This window comes from Protomyctophum bolini (genome assembly GCF_963924005.1).
Source record: "Protomyctophum bolini genome assembly, chromosome: 4".
NCBI lineage: Eukaryota > Metazoa > Chordata > Actinopteri > Myctophiformes > Myctophidae > Protomyctophum > Protomyctophum bolini.
Window position 1 is genome coordinate 3,720,903 of NC_137865.1, and position 22,367 is coordinate 3,743,269.

Genomic DNA, 22,367 nt, shown 5'->3' on the forward strand with positions numbered 1-22,367 from the left:
CTTCTGGATGCTTCAAAACGCCACTGAGCAAACTTCCATTGAAATGAATGGCGGGGTGGTCGGGGCTGGTGCTCCCGGTCCTCACTGTATCCTTTATAACTCTATGCATGTCCTCAGCGTTACAAATCTTTCTTTTTTTATATATATTTTTTTACATTAACCACCACAAGTCTCCTATACCGAAGATTTATTTCTCTCCTTTCTTTCTTTACATTTTTATCCTGCGATTTTGTAAACCATTTTTCACCCAAGTGTCCCAATTATTGCTTAAACTGTAATCCTGGCCCGCTATATATACTCTCCCTCTGCCAACCTGGGGAGAGCCCTGAACTGAGCTCATGCTTCCTTCAATGCATGAGGAAGGAAGGTTATAGAGAGCAGGAATACTGCATGTTTTTGGGGTATACCTACCCCTAGGGGACACGGGGAGAACCCGCAAATAACTCCACACAGAAAGGGGTATTGCATTTTGCGTTTGACGTCAACGCTGTTTTACGTCTCGCAGTTTCCATGACCAGACAGTGAGGGGCGCTGCCGTTCAATTCTTTGAGCAGATCTCTGACGGAGACCTGGAAGAGTTCCTGCCGCAGCTGGTCCAGGTAGGGTCGTTAACAGTCAGTGGTGGAATAGGTATACTCATATTGTTGAGAGGCGCTAAGCCCCTCCTATATACAGGTTTAATGTTTGTTTTCCCTTAAACAAACATTAAAAAAACGCCATTGACATGGACAGAGTTTTATGTTTGTTTGTCTGGTCTGATAATTACGTCATAAAAGATGTATATATCTCTGCTGTCGAGAGGAAACCTCATAACTCCAAAATGTTCATTTTTCAGGAAATTATAAATATACATTTTTTCAGGAAATTAAGAAAACCTTATAATTATAAAACAAAGCAATACGGCCTCATCAAAGTTGGTGTTGTAACTTTATATGTTGTCAATTACTTCCACGAGAGGGGGGAGAGGTGGTGGAGTTAGTGGCTTTAGCAGACACTTTGAGGGTCCAATGGAGTTAAGAGGTTTTGTCCAAAGAACTTTTCACTACTTTCCATTGGTTAAATATTTTCAAAACACACAGATGTAAAGGGTGTTCAATTGCACTGATTTATTTCCAGAAGGGGGTCCGGCGGCCAAATAAAGATAATTCTTGCAGCCCTTGACATGAAATAGTTTGAGCACCACTGACATTTTCAGAAAAGGTTTATATAGGATTAAGAAGTATTTTTTTTTCTTCTAAATGTTTTCTTTTCTAAATGGGTAAAGTAGCGTGTCCTGTCATGTCCTTGTCCTGCAGGCATTGAAGAACGAGTGGCAGCTGGACGGTCCTCTGGTCAGCCTGCTGTTGACCAGGTCAATGAAGAACCTGAGGATCGGCCAGCAGCTGTACTGGTGATGAGCGCAGCTGATTCAAATCACCATTTTTCATGTTATCAAAAGGAATATGTGTTTTGCGGACGGTGTCTGTCGCTGTATATATTTGGCATATATTTGTCTCTGTCGGGGGGGGGGGGAACCTCATTATGTCCAGAACTGTTAAAAAAAAGGATTAAAAAAAGAAAGAAAAGGTGGCAGATCTACAAGCTCAAAACACGTCACTTCGAGCTTGCAGATCTGGGGAGACAAGTCAAAAATATGTATCTACACATACGTACACATGTATTTATTTATGTATGTATTTTACTGTGTGTGTGTGTGTGTGTGTGTCAGTGTTGTTTTTGGCAGCAAATTTTGATTTTAGTTTTAGTCATCATGGTCTCTTCAATAGTTTTCATTTAGTTTCAGTCACATTTTAGTCACCTGAAATGTTTTAGTGTTAGTCTAATTTTAGTCGACTAAATGTCATAGGATTTTAGTCGACTAAATCTACTGTTGATTTAGTCGACAAAAATGTATTTTGACGATGCCATCGTAATGACTGTTTTTACACTTGCAACCAAGTGTACAATGACTTATATACTGGATATCTTGTCCACTATAGTCCCTTCCTAACATTTTAGTCCAGTTTTTTATTCATTGACGAAATTGTCGATATATTTAGTCTCAGTTTTAGTCACCATAGCTTAGTTTTCATGTCGTTTCTATTTAGTGTTCCTCCGTGAAAAAAGGTAGTCGACGATTTTTTTTTCATTTAGTCTCAGTCGACGAAATCAACACTTTGTGTGTGTGTGCGTGCGTGCGTGCAGGTTGCTACACGACACTCAGGGAGTGTCAGGGAGTGTCACCTTACTGTACCAGGGCTGGTACAGTAAGGTTCAGGCCGCTCTCCGCCACAGCGCCGGAGGCGCGCTCAGGCAGGAGCTGGAGAACGAGGCCCGCCTGGTGGCGCTGCTCACGCAGACCGCGCTGAAGGTCCGGAGAGCCGACAAGACCCGACGCAAGGTATATATATACCCCGACCCCTAACCCATTCTGACCTGAGGTCAGATTCATACGAGGTTTCCGCTGGACACACACTTGGTCTGATTGACCCATTCTGAGCTGAGATCAGATTATAAAAATGTCAGTGGTTCTTCGATTTTTCAAAAAATAGCAGACCTACAAGCTCGTAGCGCGCCACTCGGTGGCGCGCTATGAGCTTGTAGATCTGCTATTTTTCAATAGCTAAAGCACAACATGATGCTAACACCAAAATGGGTTCCCGTTCAGAATGGGCTAAACCCCTAACCCTCACGCCTTATACCCACCCCGAATTTTCGTCACCGCTATACCTCCTTTTCGTCACCGCTAAACCCCTTATCCCTAAACTTTTACTATTTTCTATAGTTATATATATATGAATAGTTATATAAAATGGCCAGTCTACAAGCTGCACAACCTGTCAATGTAGATTGGCTCGTTGAACTGTTCCAAAATGCTTTTCAAAATAGTAAAAAAAAGTTTAGGGCTGAGGGGTTTAGCGGTGACGGAAATGGAGCCCCTATAACCTTTACCCAATCCCTAAACCCCTAACCCTCACCCCTAATCCCCTTACCCAAACCTAAACCCCTAACCCTCACCCCTAAACCCCTTACCCAAAACCTAAACCCCTAACCCTCACCCCTAATCCCCTTACCCAAACCTAAACCCCTAACCCTCACCCCTAAACCCCTTACCCAAACCTAAACCCCTACCCCAAACCCGACGCAAGACCTGAACCTTCATCATCCTCTCACCTTTGACCTCGTCAATCACTTATAAAGTCACTTATATATCTCTCATCCATTCATACAAAGTAATATCTGCAGTCATTCGAGACCACGTTAATGATGATTAACAACTTGGATGTGTATCCACACTTTTCCTGGGCTGTGTGTGCTCCAGTTCCTGTTGATTTCATTGGATATCATTGGTCATCTGACCAGTTTCATTGGCTTTCATTGGATCAAATCGACAGGAACTGGAGCACACACAGCCCAGGAAAAGTGTGGATATATGTTTTTGTTTTTGTTTTTGTTTGTTCTCTTGTTGAGCTCTATGTTATTTCGTCTTGTTGTTCTCTTTTTTAGGGTAGGGTTAGGGTTAGGGTTAGTTGTTTTTTTGTTTATTTTATTTTGATAGGGGCAGGTATAAATAAGATTTATCATCTTCCTGCTCCTTTTCTTTTCAGATATGGAATATGTAAAAAAATATGTAAAATGAATATAATCATGAAAAACCATAACTGAAATGAAATAAATAAATATGAAATGAAATGAAATATATAGCACTTTGCCAAAGAAAAGTTACATATAGTTCTTTACAAAACAAATGGCAGTAAAAATAACCATAAAGAAGAAATCTGAAAAAGAAAAATATAAAATTATGTTAATTAAAGCGAGCATCGTCGTTCTTTCATAGCACCATTGTTATGTGTCTAATTATTATCTAATTATTATGTATTATTATAAATAATAATAAATGACATGACAACACATGTGTTCCGTGTACGCAGGAGGTTTTGGAGGAGGAGAAATGCAAGCTGGAGTCTTTCTTCAAAGACGGGACGACGTGCCGCCTGCCCGTGAACCCGGCCGTGCACGTGAAAGCCCTGGACGTAAGAACAACGTTCAAATCACTTTTATTGTTATTTGCCCAAGTTTAATTTCAGAAGAGAGCTATAGATTCAAGCTCACGTGATGACGCGATCCGTCTCAAAAGACAAGATGTTCCAGGGAAGAACATGGGTATGGGGTTGGAACCGTGATCTAGATGTCAGTCTAGATGCCATTCCATTAACTTCTGGTTAACGAGAAGTTAAGGGAGAAATTCTTAACCCATTTAGAACCTGAGGATGATTCTTACAAAATGTCTTCTAAATCCTGACAGTTTGCTGAAAAAAAAACCTGTTTCTGTATCAGTGGTTCTCGAACTATCTCATGTCAAAGGACCCCCCAAAAATATATAGTAATTGGCCGCCGACCCCCGTCTGAAAATACGTTGTTCCAGGCACCCGCCCCAGAAGCAAAGAGTTGAGTTCAAAACGTTCGCTCTGAAAGAATATATATTCTACAAGTATGAGCTTGTAGATCTGCTATTTTTCAATAGCTAAAGTATTATAAAATGCTTAAAACACCCAAAGGGGTTCCCGTGCAGAATGGATATTTATTATTTAAGTGAATGTCGAGCAAAGAATAGCTTCCTTCAGCGAGTCAGATACCATTGAGGGCTTATGGTAGGGGAAATAGCCAATAAGGAGCTTTTGCACAAAATAACACCTGGACCTCTTTGGTGGGGACGTAACCACTACAAATAAAGGTAAGAAAGCCTTCTATCATGGAATTCTCCTTTAACACCGGTTTCGACTGTTTTTTTGGTAGTAGTCAGACATGGGGCTATCTTTGTTGCAATCCAGTGTATCCCAGTGTACTGGACTATAGCCCAGAAGGTACACCGCGTGTACATTTTGGGCTGTTAAAGGAGAATTGCATGCTAATAGGCTTTCTTACCTTTCTTACACTGTCTTTGTAGTTGTTTTACGTCCCCACCAAAGAGGTCCAGGTGTTTTTTTTGTGCAAAAGCCTCCTTGTTGGCTATTTCCCCTACCATAAGCCCTCAATTAATTGCATTGAATTGAATGGGAATTGAATGGGGCTATGGGGTGTTGTGCTAATTCGCTTATTTCAATCTAAATAAGTAGTAAACTGTGCCGCTTGGGATATTATTTACATTATGAAGAGAGGATATATATACAAAAAATATATAATTTTGAGCGATGGAAATAAGCGAATTAGCCCAACACCCCATAGCCCCATTCAATTCCCATTCCATTCAATGCAATTCATCGAGGGCTTATGGTAAGGGAAATAGCCAATAAGGAGCTTTTGCACAACTTAACACCTCTTTGGTGGGGACGTAACAACTACAAATAAAAGTAAGAAAGCCTTCTAGCATGGAATTCTCCTTTAATACCGGTTTCGACTGGTTTTTTAGTAGTAGTCAGACATGGGGCTATCTTTGTTGCAAGTGTGTTCATATCGTGTGGAACTTGGGGATGCCCAGCCATGCACTCTTTGCCATGCTCTCAGCTGTCTCTCCCCCCCCCCCCCCCCCCCATGCAGGCCTGCAGGGTCTACAACTCAAACGCCGCTCCGCTGGGGGTCACCTTCGTCTGCAGCGACCCCCTGGCCAAGAACGTCAGTGTCATCTGCAAGGTCAGGTTTCAAATGAACACTCACCACCTACTGTATACAAGCCCCTTCCCTCTTCTCTTTGACCTCCTCAAACCTCATGTCCTCTTTTATATAGTTTTAGTCATAGTCTCTTGAATAGTTTTCATTTAAGTTTTAGTTACATTTTAGTCACCTGGAATGTCAGTCTATAGTTTCAGTCGACTAAATGTCATAAGATTTTAGTCGACTAAATCTACAGTTGACAAAAAAATGTGTTTTGGCGGGCCTTGGTACCGTCGTAATGAAAATAGCCGATCTACAAGCCCACAATGCGTCGTTGTGGGCTTAGTAGTACCGAACCTGGGGCAATAGAGCTGTTGCTGCACCAACCCTGTGGAATGCACTCCCCCAATACTCCATATGTACGCAAATTCCAGCTTTTCACCAGACTAGAAAAACGAGTTAATAGCACAGGCAGACTCTTCACATACTAACTAGAGCAGTGTTTCCCAACCTGTGCTACACGGAGCTATGGTGCTCCTCTTGATGTCTCCAAGTGTTCCGCCTGATTTTAACTAAATTAACACTATCCCTCCCCCGAAAGCAAAAGCTATTGAGCTGCAGGCTTCCTATTGTTGCGTCGTTGTTGTCACACGTCTAACCATTAGACATTCGATAACTACAACACGGAACAATAGACTCTAACGACCCTCGGCCATTGAAATGTTAATGCTTAGATGCATGCAGAAGACGCTACATTTCGCTCCCTCCAGAAAGACTGGAGCGCGCAGAGTGCATATGCACGTAGACGGCAGACACATACAGTCCCGACCCAAACACTGAGGAGCTAAACGTGACGTTGTTGTGATTAAACATAATGTGCCACGAAAAATAGCTGTCCAAAATAGCTTTCCATAGATGTCCAAACATGATCGCCTCGTTCGGCCAACAAAATATATCTCCCTCCCTTCACAGAAGCGCAGCGATGCCTGATTTATTCTTTGTCGTACACGTGTTATGCTTGCATGCTGAAAATGGCTGATCTACAAGCTCACAGCGCGTTGCGGACGCAACGCGTTGTGAGCTTGTAGATCAGCTATTTTCAGCACGTGGAAATAAGCAGGCTGTGAGAACTGAGACCCTTCACAATAAAAGCATGCAGCATTCACAAGTTGGCTCATAATAAAGAAAGGAAAAGGATTATGTGGCATTTCACATTTCATATGAGCAATTTTTTTGAAACTGAGGCTGTCTCTGTCCTTTTCTTTCTCTTTGAAGTTATTTGATGAGTGCTGTCATGTGTGTTTTTAAAAGTATATTTACTTTTACGTTTTACTAGATATATTTAATATATATATATATATATGGGACAAAAAAGGTTGGGAAACACTGAACTAGAGCATGTCTGAAATAAGTGTCAGAGCTGAAATCGACGTGTAAATATGAAATACATGCTTAAACATGTAGCTATAGGTGTAATGTTAGAGTTGAAAGTGAACCTTTCAAGCCTGTTTTCTCAACTCACTGTTTCTCTGCAAGACATTACTCTATAAGCCATATATATCTCCAAAACTGGTGGGTCAAACAGAACAACCAATGTCAATTTGAAGCTATGATTCCCTGCTTTCACATGACATGAAAAAACAAAAATTACAAAAAACCCAATGACAGTCCCTCAGTCAAATTTGGTCACATATTATGTCCACAATTCTCTACTTTTTGTGTGTTGTCGTAAATGCAATGAATGTCCCGTATACACACCGTCATAAAGAGTGTCACACAAAATAAGTAGCGGAAAAAATCCACAAGCTCAGTTTTCTATTTATCTTCTCTAGTTAAACATTGAAACCAATGAAAAGCATTAACAAGGACTTGTGACTAATACATTGTAGCGTGCGTGCGTGCATGCATGCGTGCGTGTGTGCTTTGTGTGTTAATGTGGGTGTTTTGTGTTTGTGTTTGTGTGCGTGCGTGTGTGTGTGCTACAGACGGGGGACAACCTGCGTCAGGACATGTTGGTCTTGCAGATCATCCGGGTGATGGACAGGGTGTGGCTCCAGGAGGGCCTGGACATGCGCATGGTCACCTACAGATGTCTGTCCACCGGCACAGACCAGGGTCAGTGTGTCCCTCTTATTGAGACCACAGACCAGGGTCAGTGTGTCCTTCTTATATTGAGACCACAGACCAGGGTCAGTGTGTCCCCCTCTTATTGAGACCACAGACCAGGGTCAGCGTGTCCCTCTTATTGAGACCACAGACCAGGGTCAGCGTGTCCCTCTTATTGAGACCACAGACCAGGGTCAGCGTGTCCCTCTTATTGAGACCACAGACCAGGGTCAGTGTGTCCCTCTTATTGAGACCACAGACCAGGGTCAGTGTGTCCCTCTTATATTGAGACCACAGACCAGGGTCAGTGTGTCCCCCTCTTATTGAGACCACAGACCAGGGTCAGTGTGTTCCTCTTATTGAGACCACAGACCAGGGTCAGTGTGTTCCTCTTATTGAGACCACAGACCAGGGTCAGTGTGTCCCTCTTATTGAGACCACAGACCAGGGTCAGTGTGTCCCTCTTATATTGAGACCACAGACCAGGGTCAGTGTGTCCCCCTCTTATTGAGACCACAGACCAGGGTCAGTGTGTTCCTCTTATTGAGACCACAGACCAGGGTCAGTGTGTCCCTCTTATTGAGACCACAGACCAGGGTCAGTGTGTCCCTCTTATATTGAGACCACAGACCAGGGTCAGTGTGTCCCCCTCTTATTGAGACCACAGACCAGGGTCAGTGTGTCCCTCTTATATTGAGACCACAGACCAGGGTCAGTGTGTCCCTCTTATATTGAGACCACAGACCAGGGTCAGTGTGTCCCTCTTATATTGAGACCACAGACCAGGGTCAGTGTGTCCCTCTTATATTGAGACCACAGACCAGGGTCAGTGTGTCCCTCTCTTATTACAGACCAGGGTCAGTGTGTCCCTCTTATATTGAGACCACAGACCAGGGTCAGCGTGTCCCTCTTATTGAGACCACAGACCAGGGTCAGTGTGTCCCTCTCTTATTACAAACCAGGGTCAGTGTGTCCCTCTCTTATTACAGACCAGGGTCAGTGTGTCCCTCTTATTGCCCTTGGCGGTATTGACGTAGTGAATTAATTAATAATCCCTCACTACCATTGGCAGTATTGACGTAATTGTTTTGTTCCCTATAATCGGGGGTTAGGGTTAATGTCCACCCGCGAGATTTTTTTTTTTTTTCATCTCAGTTTTAGTCGACAAAATCAACACTAGGGTAGACGTACACCTGGTAAACTATGATCTTGTATAGCATCTGTCTAAACAACGTGTATGCGTGCGTGGTGGTGGGGTGTGTGCGTGCGCGCACTTGTGCGTGCGTGTGTGTGTGTGTGTGTGTGCGTGCGTGTGCGTGTGTGTGTGTGCGTGCGTGTGTGTGTGTGTGTGTGTGCGTGCGTGCGTGCGTGCACAGGTCTGATAGAGGTGGTGCCCAAGGCGGTGACGCTGGGTCAGATCCAGCAGGAGTGGGGCGTGGGGGGCGTGCTGCGCGAGGACACCCTGGAGAAGTGGTTCCACATGAAGAACAAGACGGAGGAGCACTACGAAGAGGTCAGAGGTCACACACAGGTCACACAGAGGTCACACAACACGCGACACAACTGTAAAAAATCCCTGAGTTCATTTAAAGGAGCACTTCGCACATTCATTTTCAACCATGGACCCAGGATGAAGGCCTGCATGAGCCTGAACGCAGTGGGGTTTTTTCTCTCTTTCTTTCTTTGCTAAACTAAAATGTGTATGTGAAGAGTCTGCCTGTGCTATTAACTCATAAAAAATAAAAAAGTTTTTTTTTTTTAAAGCTGGAATTTGCGCGATGGCAGTCTCTCAGTCAAATCTGGTCACATATATTCTGTCTATCTATGTCACTTTTTGATTATGCCTGAAGAAGGTAAGTAGACCGAAACCTTGCTAAATAAATGCATTGATTGTGTGTGCAGAGCTTCTCTTTATTTTTCCTCATTTTCCCTTTGTGACTGCAGTACCTCACTTAAGTTTTTTCAGCAGATGAGCGGTAGTTCTTTTTTTTACAGAAATGTCTATGGGGAAAATGCACGGGGAATTATTTCCCGCGGCCTGGCGTCGTCATGAAAGAGGGCGGGACTGCAACTGCTCTATAGGCTGTAATAAACTCTGTATTATTTTCCTATAGAGCGTCGCAGTCCCGCCCCCTACCAGGGCCCAGGAAATGATTCTCTGTTCATTTTCCTCATAGACATTTCAAAAAGGTATTTATTTAAAGACGTTTACGCCGCGGACAAAGCCAACTCTTGTCGTGACGAATCATGACAACAAACACAATTCTTTGGGCCGAACAAATAATTAGACAGAATTTTGTTGTGGTCCAAAGTATTGTGTTTGTTGTCATGAGTTGTCACGACTCGAGTTGGCTTTGTCCGCGGCGTAACCGTCTTTAAATAAATACCTTTAGAAATGTCTATGCGGGAAAAATGCATTGGGAATATTTTCCTGGGCCCTGGCGTCGTCATGAAAGGGGGCGGGACTGCGACGCTAGTCTATACAGGCTGTTTCTAATAAGCTCTGCGTTGTGTTAACTATCGCCCCTGACAGGCGGTGATGAACTTCGTGCACTCGTGCGCGGGTTGGTGCGTGGCCACGTTCATCCTGGGCATCTGTGACCGGCACAACGACAACATCATGCTCAAGCACAGCGGGCACATGTTCCACATCGACTTCGGGAAGATCATGGGCAACGCGCAGAAGTTCGGCAACATCAAAAGGTTTGTCTGTCTGTCCGTCTGTCTTGTCTGTCTGTTGGTCGATTTATGGGGGGTGTATGGTGGGTGGAGGAAACTTAACCCATTCTGACCTGAGATCAGATTCATACGAGGTTTCCACTGGACACACACTGGTCTGATTAACCCATTCTGACCTGAGATCAGATTCTAAAAATGTCAGTCGACTCTTCGATTTTTCAAAAATAGCAGACCTACAAGCTCGTAGCGCGCCACTCGGTGGCGCGCTATGAGCTTGTAGATCTGCTATTTTTCAATGGCTAAAGCATAACATGATGCTAACACCAAAACGGGTTCCCGGTCAGAATGGGTTAAAGGACAACTTTAGTTTTTTTCAACTAAGGTTCATGTTTTAGGTTGTTATTAGAGAAATTTAAAGGTGAGTGTTAAATTTTCTTTAATTTGCTGCCTGCTTTTGTTTTTGGGATTTTAGCAGTTTTTGTCAGGGGGGTGGGGGCATTCGAGCATGGGGCTAAATATGTGGTTTTTTTTACAAAATATTACGGCAATTTTTTTTATTTATTATTTACTATAGTCCTAATAAACCCCAAGAAATTACATCTGACCACAAAAGATCACAGGATCTATTGAATATGACAAACTGACATATTGAGCCTATACACACACAGTATAAGCCTTCCCCCAGTAGGTAGATCACATTCAGTAGATCCTGTGATCTTCTGTGGCCAGATGTAATTTCCTGGGGTTTATTAGGACTATAGTAAATAATATATAAAAATAAATCACCATAACATTTTGTAAAGAAATACATATTTAGCCCCATGCTCGAATGCCCCGCCCCCCCTGTGAAAAAGAGCTAAAATCCCTAAAACGAAAGAAAGCAGCAAATGAAAAATAATGAACACTCATCTTTTACTTTCTCTAATAACAACCTAAAACATGAACCTTGGTTTAAAAAAACTAAAGTTGTCCAGTTTAAGTTATCCGTCCTATCAATTAGTATCGCCCAGGACGGAGATTAATAAAAGGACCGAGATGTATTGATATCAAAGCCGATCGCATCGCTCCACAGGCTGTTGCGCAACATTCAATGTCATTTCCCGGTCGGGACGCCATCGAAAATGCCCCCCCCCATTTTAGCGGATGAGACCAGAAAATCTTAAAAAACGTGAATAACTCTTTAACCCATTCTGAACGGGAACCCATTTTAGTGTTCGCATCATGTCATGCTTTAGCTATTGAAAAATAGCAGATCTACAAGCTCGTAGCGCGCCACCGAGTGGCGCGCTACGAGCTTGTATAGGTCTGCTATTTTTGAAAAATCGAAGAACGACTGTGACATTTTTTTTAGAATCTGATCTCGGGTCAGAATGGGTTATAATCAGACCAGTAGTGTGTGTCCAGCGGAAACCTCGTATGAATCTGATCTCAGGTCAGAACGGGTTAAAACGTTGAATCCTCGTCTCCTCTCCTCTCTCCCAGGGACAGGAGGCCGTTCGTGTTCAGCTCGGAGATGCAGCACTTCATCACGGGCGGGGGCCAGCGGCCCCAGAGGCTGCACCGCTTCGTGGAGCTCTGCTGCGACGCCTACAACACCATCCGCCGCCGCTCCGCCCTGGTGCTCAGCCTGCTGCAGCTGGTGAGGCGCACGCACACACACACACGCTATGCACGCAGTGGAGTGCACCAGATAGACACTAGGGGGTGCCCTTTTGGCAATGTGCTAAAAAAAAAAAAAAAAGGAGGAGGTTTTCTTTTTTTTCCCTAATTTTTAGTGTGTGGACCATGGTGACATTGATCAAATCTTGATATAAAAAAAACGCTTCTACTATATTATTTAGGCCCCCACAATCTAAAGCTATGTTTCTATGTCATTGGTTCTTCGATAAAAATAAATAAATAGCAGACCTACAAGCTCGTAGCGCGCCACCGAGTGGCGCGCTACGAGCTTGTAGATCTTTTTCAATAGCTAAAGCACCAAAATGGGTTCCCGCCCCAAAATGCGCTGCACAAGGTGCCCTTTTTTTTCACTTGAGCACCTGCCCCCCTCTAAATGTCTGTGCATGCCACTGTATGCACGCACGCATGCACACAATGTCACGTGTAGGTGAGGTATAAGAACCCAAACGCAATGACAGCCAGGCATGGTATAGTGTTCACTTTGTGAGCCCCGCACGCAAAACTTTCAAAAAAATCACTTTCACCTAGAAACTCCATTCACACTTTTTTTTAATAATTCTGCTGACTGTGGAGACACATGCTGGAACTTTTAACTTTGAAATTAGTTATTTAACTTAAACTTTTTATTTAAAAAAAAACGGGGAAAAAACAGACGTCTGTCTTGGGCACAGCACGCGGGGGTAATACCAAAGACGTTCCACAGACGTCTTGGTGCACAAAATATTACAGAAGACAGGTGACACACGAACAACTTAAAACAGGTGGCAGGATACAGTGACTCAATTAAGGACTGACTGGGGGGAACAAGACTGATATACGCAACATGAGGGGTTGATTACAAAATGAGACACAGCTGGAGAAAACAAACACAGAACCAAGAAAACTAGACCAGGGAACAAAACATAGACATACAAGACCTATAGACTGTACAATAAATGACAAAAGTCTGTGACACACACACACACACACACACACACTTGAGTTTTAATCATAGCGATAGCCTTTTGGATACATGTATTAGTCCCATGTGATGTGAGTCATTTTGACATGTTTTGGCTTTATTCTACTTTCAAGTTCCTATTTTAGTTGCCTCATTGTGTGTGTGTGTGTGTGTGTGTGTGTGTGTGTGTGTGTGTGTGTGTGTGTGTGCGTGTGTGCGCGCGCGTGTGTGTGTGTGTGTGTGTGTGTGTGTGTGTGCGTGCGCATGTGCGCGTGTGTGCTAGATGCTAGATGCAGGCATGCCAGAGATGAAGGACACTCAGGCGCTGCAGTACGTCCTCAACAACCTGAGACCACATGACTCCGCCCTGGAAGCCACCTCCTACTTCACCAAGTATGACGTCATCAGCGTACACCTGCACAGTGTTGTTTTTGCCAGCACATTTTTATTTTTATTTTTAGTCATAATATAGTCTCTTGAATAGTTTCCGTTTTGTTTTTATAGTCACATTTTAGTCACCCGGGGAATGTTTTAGTGTTTAAGTGTCTAGTTTCAGTCGACTAAATATCATACGATTTTCGCCGACCAAATCTACAGTAGATTTAGTCGGTAAAATGTATTTCGGCGGGCCTTGATGGCGTCATAATGACTAGATTTAAATTTACACTGCAACCAAGTGTAAAATCTTTTGTCCACTAGCCCTTTTGACTCTAGTTTTTTAATTTGTTGACGAAATCGTCAGTATATTTAGTCTTAGTTTTAGTCATTATAGCTTAGTTTCCATTTCGTTTTCGTCAGTGGAAAAAGGTAGTCGACAAAACATTTCCCGTCTTATTTTAGTCGACTAAATCAACACTGGAAGATAGTCCATCCCAATTGGAGCCACTATAGAGGCTAAATAGTATACACAAATCCTACAAATGGTCTCCTAAATGGGTGTGGTTGGTTTCTCCCCTGGCAGATTATTTTTTGAGGGGTCCTAGCCCCTCCTACATTGTCCTAGTAGGGGTCTTAGCCCCTCCTACATTGTCACCTGTGGCACACCCATTATGCGATGGTCAGCCAATCGCAGCGCAGAATGACACACCTTCCAAGCCAATCACAGCTCACAATATCTGCCGACGCAGTCCCCGTCTTCAAATCCCGCCCTCAGAATGTCGTCATCGTATTAGTTAGTTAGTTAAGATGACAGCCTATACAGCTGCACAAAGTGTTGACATTGTGACAGACTGAACAGACTCCGGTTAACCCATTTAGGCCTGAAATTTAGAAAATGCCTTCTAAATCCTGACATACCTATATGTTTCCGTATCAGTGGTGCTCAATATTTCATGCCAAGGACCCCAAAAAGTATATGTATGTTGGCCACCGACCCCCATCTGAAAACATGTTGTTCCAGGGACCGCCCCAGAGGCAAAGATTTGAGTTTAAAACGTTCGTCTGAAAGAATATACAGTATATTCAATGATTTGCGCCACATTTTCATGATTTTTCAAAAATAGCCGACCTACTAGCACTTGGTGCTATTTTTAAATAGCTAAAGTATAACATAATGCTTAGAACACCATGCTCAGTCTAACCCATTCTGGGCGGGAACCCATTTTGGTGTTTGGTGCATCATGTCATGCTTTAGCTATTGAAAAATAGCAGATCTACAAGCTCATAGCGCACCACCGAGTGGCGCGCTACGAGCTTGTAGGTCTGCTATTTTTTTTTTTAATCGAAGAGCGACTGACATAGAAGACATTTTTTTAGAATCTGATCTCAGGTCAGAATGGAAAACTTGTCAGGATGTAGAAGACATTTTTTAGAATCTGATCTCAGGTCAGAATGGGTTAATGCATGTACTCGTGCGTCCTCCTCTTCTGTCCCTCCTACACCAGGAAGATCAAGGAGAGCATGGACTGCTTCGCCGTCAAGCTCAACTTCCTGTCTCACAGCCTGGCCCAGGGCAAGAAGCCCGCAGGCTCCGCCCCCCAGACCCCCACCATGGCGTCCGAGACTAACAACATACGGCAGGCCGTGATCCTTGGCTTCCTCGGAAGCGGCAAGGACCTGGTGAGACTTTTATAGCTATTGAAAAACAGCCGTTCTAAAACGGGTAGTCCCAATACTTGATTCTGATTGGCTTGGTTACCGTCAAGTGACCGGTGTAAATTCCACCGATAACCCACTCTTCCTTCAATCACTTTATATCATTCGCAGGTGATTCCATATATCTGTATAGCTGTACTGCAGGGGAAAGGGGAGCGCTTGATTGCTTTACAAACACACGCCGTGCGGGGCGTCTATCTAAGCACCGCCCGGCTCATACGACTGTGAATGTGTGGCTCCAGGCGGCCCCCGTAAAGACATCAAGCGCTATTCTCCCGTCACATAGGCTATACTTGCCGAGCAAAACAAGGAAGTGATGTGGCTCGCTCTGGTGGAGCAAAGCGTAGCTACTGAATTTAATAGTTTTATTAGGTTAATATTGCTATATGTTTTGTAACCGTTTTAGAAAAGCAATAAGCCACTCCAGGCCCCAGCTTAACGGGTATTTTACACTAAAATACCCGGTAACCTGAGACCTCTCGTGGCTTATTGCTTGAATCTACAAGCGCACTCGCGCCACACTACGTGCTTGTATTGTAGGTCTGCCATTTTTGAAAAGTCGTGAAAATGTGGCTTTTTCTTTGCTACTGGGGGGGGGGGGGGGGGGGGGGGCTGAAACAACCTATTTTGAGATGGGGGTCAGCCGGCCAATTACATATATCTTTATAGGGTCCTTGGCTCCTTAACATGAAAGTGTTTGAGAACGACTGTTTTTTTTTCAGAAAACGGTCAGTATTTAGAACTTAGAAGACATTTTGTAGAATTGACCTCAGGTCAAAATGGGTTATAATAAGGACCTGGTGAGACCCCCTATAGAGCGTCGCAGTCCCGCCCCCTTTCATGACGACGCTATAGGACCAGAAGTGAATTCCGCATAAATTTTCCTCACAGACATTTCAGAAAAGTGTCGTAACCTGCCGTTTTCTTCTTCTTTGTAATTATCTGCCCCTCAGTCGACTAACAGCTAATGTATTCATATCATATAGTCGACTATACAAATCTTTAGTCGGGGGACAGCCCTATAAACAGCTGCAACACGTGTGTTGATTTGGTAGGTGTATGAGCTTGCATCATCGTGTGTGTTGATTGGTAGGTGTATCAGCTGCATCGTGTCGTGTGTGTCGATTGGTATAGGTGTATGAGCTGAGGGTGTCCATTGACGACGGCTTTCTGAACATTGAGAAGACCTACGGGCAGTTTGAGCTCATTCACAAGCAGCTGCAGAAGCATTTCATCGAGTCTTCTCTGCCACAGTGAGTATACCATAAATCAGTGTTGTTTTTTTGGCAGCACGTTTTTATTTTTATTTTTTTAGTCGTAGTCTCTTGAATAATGGTTTTCGTTTAGCTTCAGCCACATTTTAGTCACCTGGAATGTTTTGGTGTTAGTCCTACTTTTAGTCGACTAAATGTCACGAGATTTTAAGTCGACTAAATATACAGTTGATTTAGTCGACTAGAATGTGTTTTGGCGGTGCCTTGATGCCGTCGTGACGGCTGATTTTACACGAAATTGCCGATCTACAAGCTCACAACGCGTCGCAAGGCCGCAGCTTGTAGATCTTGCTATTTGCAGCATGCAACCAAGTGTAAGATGACTTATACTGGATCTCTTGTCCACCATAATATAGTCCCTTCCTAACATTTTAGTCTAGTTTCTATTCGTTGACGAAATTGTCAATATATTTAGTCTTAGTTTTAGCCACCATAGCTTAGTTTTCATGTCGTTTCCATTTCGTTTTTCCTCAGTGAAAAAAAGTATCGTCGACGAACACTTTTCCTTTCAGTATTAGTCGACGAAACCAACACTGGTCCATAATATCCACATCATACGTTGTATATAGATCTGTTCTGCACAACCATGCAGCAAGTATAGTATTTCCGTCTGGTACAGGAAGTGATGTAACAGGAAGTGATGTCATGTTTTTTTTTTAATGTTTTATAGGTTCCCGTCGTCGTACAAGATGTCGTTCACGGCCAGCAGGAAGATGGTCCTCCTCAACAAGTACCTGAAGCAGCTGTTTGACGGTCCATGCAAAGGAGTGAGTCTGTCTGTCTTGTCTGTCTGTCTGTCTGTCTGTCTGTCTGTCTGTCCGTCTGTCTGTGTCCGTCCGTCCGTCCGTCTGTGTCATGTCTTTCTCTCTGTTGTCTTAATGTCTGTCTCTCTGTGTAACTGACTGTCTCTGTCTCTGTGTCTGTCTCTCTGCAGAATGAGTTTGTCTGCAGTTTATTCCTGGACGGACCCAAGACGACGGACAAGAATGTGGTGAAAGGTAAAGTTGTGTGTGTGTGTGGGGGGGGGGGGGGGGGGCGTGTGCGTGCCTGCGTGCGTGCGCACGTGTGTTCCTTCCTTGACCGACGATGGCAGTGTGTGTGACGATGACGTCGTCACAGTGTGTGTTTTTTGACACCGTGTCCTATCCGTGTCATCGCAGAAGAAAGTCCTCAGATCCAGCTCTTCATGTCCTACTCAGAGCGTAAGCTGTCGGTCCTCGTCAAGTACCTCAAGAACGTTGTGAGTTCAACCTCTTTCATAGAACTATAGCCCTTTTAGGCCTGACAGTTTTCAGAAATACTTATATGTGTATACATATAGCGTGATACTCTCTGTGTCAGTGGTGCTCAATATTTCATGTCAAGGACCCCCAGAAACTGGCCTCCGACCGCCATCTGAAAATATGTTGTTCCAGAGACCTCCACAGAAGCAAAGATCTGCGCGACATTTTCACGATTCTTCAAAAAAATAGCAGACCTGCTATCTTTCAATAGCTAAAAGTGTAACATGATGCTTAAAACACCAAAAAGGGGTTCCCGAGTATGGGTTAGATTAAAGGAGCACTTCACCCAAACTTATCTTCATTATGATCGCTCCTCTACTAATCCTCTTTGACAGCGCTTGGCCAACGGTTCGAACCCCGACGCGTACGTGGTGACCCGCCTGAGGCCCGACCCCCACAAAAGCTCCAAGAGGAAGACCAAGGCGGTCCGCAACAACGACAACCCCACCTTCAACGAACTGGTAGGCGGATTATTAGAAAAATGCACATTTTGGGCACAGTTGGTAGTGCCGTCGCCTCGCAGCTAGAAGGTCCTGGGTTCGATTCCCGCTCGGGACGCTGTGGGCGCTGGCGGCGTGTTTCCTCCTCCGCGTCATCAGTGCCCATATACCCGAAGGCGGGGTTGGGCGAAAAGGCCTTTCTGTGTGGAGTTTGCATGTTCTCCCCGTGTCCCCTAGGGTAGGTACCCTCACAAAAAACATGCAGTAATCCTGGTCTCTAAAATGCCTCCCCCTGGCCAGCCGGGGCGCCTGATGGAGGGGAAAGGAACTGGTTGGAATAACGTGTTCCTTTCCACGCGCTACACGTCCAACCAGGGAAACTCCCCCCCTGTCAGGTGCAAAAGGAGCAACTTGGACACTCAGGCATGAAGGAAGCATGAGTTCAAGTCCGTTGCTCTCCCCAGGTTGGCGGAGGGTGTGTAGAGCCCAGGAATACATTAGATAACTGACACAGGGGTGAAAAATGGGTTACAAAATATGGGATAAAAAAAAAAAGAATTGCACATTTTGTTTTGGAGCAGGCTTTTGCGAGGGGGGGAAAAAAAGCATTGAAGAGCTAGAAAGATGGGGAGACTCCTTTTACTGAACAAACACACATTGTTTAAAGATGGAGTGCCATGATTTTTTCATCAGGTCTTATTGTTATATAAGGAGGAAGATTCTTTTCAAAAAAGTTGTTAAAATGTCGTTTTTATGTGGGCACCCCCACCAGTTCATTAAGTATGCCTGGTTTGCCTGGTGGTGGGTGGTGATGGGTGGTGACCCACCTGAACTGAAGCCGCACCCACAGCTGTAGTTGTATGATAAAGGGGGAGGGGCTTAGGGGAGGGGATGATAATGTGATGTCACTATATTACCTTTATTTTTCATTGGCACGTTTGACTGTCAAGGGTTCAGCCTAGGGCATTCACTTCCAACAAGGTCGACTAGTGGATTTACTAGTCGACTAGTAAACTAGTGCTTAATGCCCTAGTCCAGCCTCCAGGAAGAAACCCCAAATACAAAGTTAATACACCATTGCACATAAAAACGACTCCAGGGTGTCTAATGAAGTATACACTGTCACCTCATAGACACATGCACAACTGGAAAAATACAAAGATTGTGGCACTCCATCTTTAATAATTAAAAACATGTGTCTCCTGCTGCGCGTCGACAGCTGGTGTACAAGGACGTGACGTCGCTTCACCAGAAGGTCCTGGAGGTGACGGTGAAGAGCAAGAAGGTGTTTGTGGCCGCCACCAACATCAAGCTGGACGAAGAGTGGCTCAACCGAGAGCAGTGGTTCGCCCTGGGGAACTGCCCCGTCTGACCACCGGGGGGGGTAGTAATGGTTCGCTCTGGGGGAACTGCCCCTGGTTCGCACTGGGCAGAGTAATCTAATAAGAGAGTGGCGACACCATATAGCGTTGACTCCCATTGTAACAATGGACAATTATTGCGGAAGTGCTCAGTCATTCTATCTCAATGGGATAGTTCCAATGTTTGTAACTATAGCCCATTTAGGCACCGCTCTTTGATGGCGAGATCAAAGCGTGTCACCACTCTCTTACAACTTTTTCTCTGGCTCTGGGGAACTGCCCCGTCTGGCCACTGGGGGGAGCAGTTGGGAAACTGACATGAATTGCACTGACACGTACTGACAACCTGCCTCCACTGGGGGGTGCACTCTGTACTGGAATGTACAATGACCTCATTTATTTATCGGACACCTTATGAAGTATGATGTAATGTGTTTATAATACCAGTGGTTCTCAACCTGTGGGCCGGGGGGGGCCCACTGAGGGGCTTGTGGGGGGTCTTCCAAGTGGGCCCCCAAATAATATTTTAATGATAATATCATACATTTAAATCCAGAAAAGGTTTGAGAACCACTGTGTTATATACCATACTGTATTTGTACAGTATAAATACTATTACACCATATACTGTATAGCCTATATTATGTGTATATCTGTATGTGTGTTTTTGTACTCTTTGGGTGATGTTACAAATCCGAGTCACAGTAAGACTCAATGCGATGGTTTACTGTGACTCTGCTGTCTGTTATAATCTGATCGCCCATATGGCTGTGTACTTGTACGTGAGCACACGGTGTACTTGATATGTATCGTGTCACAGCGTACTTGATATGTATCGTGTACTGCCTTGAACTGTCGCATACTTTATAGTTAGGCCACGAGAGACATCTCAGACAGCAAGGTCAGCCTTGCTGCAGTTAGAGGTTATTATGTCTCAAGTGTTATTGTCACATCATTAGGATCCAGCTCTATATATATATTCCTGTATGTGTAATAAACTTTGTGAACCTTTTAGCGTGACACTGTCTCGTGTCGCGTTATTTTTCTCCCGGGCCCGCCGCCGCCGCTGTCGCCGCACCAAAGGTATACTTCAACCGGATCGTCACACACACCACCCAGCCGGCACACACACTACCCGTCTGTCAAACCAGACGAGGGTCCAGTACTTAGAGTTTATACAACAGTCTGTCACAGTATTTTCTTTACGGCCATCAGTGCCATCATGCTCTATATACAGCAGCCATATTGGACAGAGATTAGATTGTTATTGGTCTTATTGTTCTCTCCCCTGATTGGACGACGATTACACGCCTATACCTTTTTCAAGTGCATACAGGGTCGACTTTTTTTTATTGGACAATATAGACTAGGGTATGCGCGTGACATCATCGTCATCATACCCGGAAGTTATGCTGGAACGCCTACTGACGTGGTGAGAAGCTACCTTCTGGCCTTGACAGCTCCATATGCTGTACATCCAAACGGAAAAGTCCTATCTGAATGCATTAAACGACGTTAAACTCACTTGTGTTCATGTCCTCCTCTGCCTTTTTCTGGACAATCATCCGATTGGACAATAACCATATGCGGACTTTGAACTTGACGCCAGGGGGTGCGACTGCTTGGTGAGCGACTTGTGTATGTGTGTGAGCTGCTGTACTACCTGAATAACTCATTTTTTTTAACCTTTATTTTTATTATTTTAGCGTTTTTACAATGCCCTAACCCCTAAAAATGAGTTATTTAGGTAGTACAGCAGCTCACACACATACACACATGCACTACAGCCGTACAGCGAGTCATCATATCATGATAAGAGAGATGATTACAAACTACAGTCAGAAGCCATAAGTTAAGTTTGAGTTTTTAAGTTTTAAGTTAAGTTAAGTTTTTTTTTGTCAGGGGGTGCAGTGCACCCCCTGCACCCCCCCTAAATCCGCCCATGACAATAACTCCACCAATGGGTAAATAAATTATTGAACGCATCAACGTTTTTTCCCCCCAGTAAATGTATTTTCCAATGATGCTATTCGCATCATTCTTTCACCACACGATTGGTTGCGACCGAATGTCACGGTTAACTATGGAATCATGCATTTCCCGTTAGTGCGTGTGTGTTGATTGGTTGGTTGGTTGGTTGGTTGGTCGGGGTCACGAGACATCACGTGACATCATCAGGGATGGAGATTTGCAGATCCCTGATGTCATCAATATTAATTTAGAAATAATATTATTATTTGTATTGTGCGTATTATTACTTTTTGTTCTCTCCTCTGATTGGACGACGATTACAAGCTACAATTGCCCTCACATGATTGGACAATGTGCGGTGCCATCGCGATATGTGTATTATGTCCCGTCCTCTTCTGATTGGACAGTATTTCTATAGAGGAAAACATACTCGCAATTCCCCGTGATTGCATCTTTCTACTTAGGGGTCCAAGCCCATTATTGTTTTTATATATATATTATATATATTTTTTTCCACGAAATTCGTCAATATGTTAGAAGGCCGTGAGAATTCCTCGGGAACTGAAGCTCATTTGTCCAAAAACCTCTGACCTTTATAGCTCTCCCAATGAGTAACGGTGGCGACAAAAATGGAGCCCTTTGTATATTGCTTTTTTTTTTCTTTTTGGGCTTGACCCCTGTCTTATAGCTGCTTGCAACTATATTTATATGGCGCTACGCTGCGTGTGGCTTTGTATATACCTCCGTGACGTCATGATGTGTGGCAGCCAAGTCTATGGACTTCTCATGGAACATTTTATTCCGTATCATCATAATTACACTTCCTGAAAAAGTGACAGTTTTGGAGGTTTCCACCCGACAGAGACGACATCTACATTTTTGTCTCACATGTTGTTAATTAATTTGAGTGTTTTTGAAAAGATCTCCGGCGGGACTCATTACCTTCATTAAGACTTGGAAACTAATTA

At 44.0% G+C, this 22,367-nt stretch overlaps 1 protein-coding gene across 1 annotated transcript in view; it reads left to right on the top strand.

Moving 5' to 3' along the window:
- Positions 1–20,407, top strand: part of pik3c2g (phosphatidylinositol-4-phosphate 3-kinase catalytic subunit type 2 gamma) — a 41,805-nt gene extending 21,398 nt beyond the window's left edge. The window contains exons 18-34 of the mRNA XM_080761664.1: positions 506–599; positions 1,296–1,390; positions 2,185–2,380; positions 3,912–4,013; positions 5,518–5,610; positions 7,557–7,686; positions 9,054–9,190; positions 10,211–10,380; positions 11,839–11,995; positions 13,260–13,369; positions 14,860–15,034; positions 16,205–16,323; positions 17,015–17,111; positions 17,279–17,342; positions 17,505–17,584; positions 17,963–18,088; positions 19,287–20,407. Of these exons, the coding sequence (XP_080617790.1) occupies positions 506–599; positions 1,296–1,390; positions 2,185–2,380; positions 3,912–4,013; positions 5,518–5,610; positions 7,557–7,686; positions 9,054–9,190; positions 10,211–10,380; positions 11,839–11,995; positions 13,260–13,369; positions 14,860–15,034; positions 16,205–16,323; positions 17,015–17,111; positions 17,279–17,342; positions 17,505–17,584; positions 17,963–18,088; positions 19,287–19,439 (2,098 nt within the window). The 3' untranslated portion in view covers positions 19,440–20,407. The remainder of the gene's footprint in view (positions 1–505; positions 600–1,295; positions 1,391–2,184; positions 2,381–3,911; positions 4,014–5,517; positions 5,611–7,556; positions 7,687–9,053; positions 9,191–10,210; positions 10,381–11,838; positions 11,996–13,259; positions 13,370–14,859; positions 15,035–16,204; positions 16,324–17,014; positions 17,112–17,278; positions 17,343–17,504; positions 17,585–17,962; positions 18,089–19,286) is intronic.
- Positions 20,408–22,367: the final 1,960 nt, after the last annotated feature.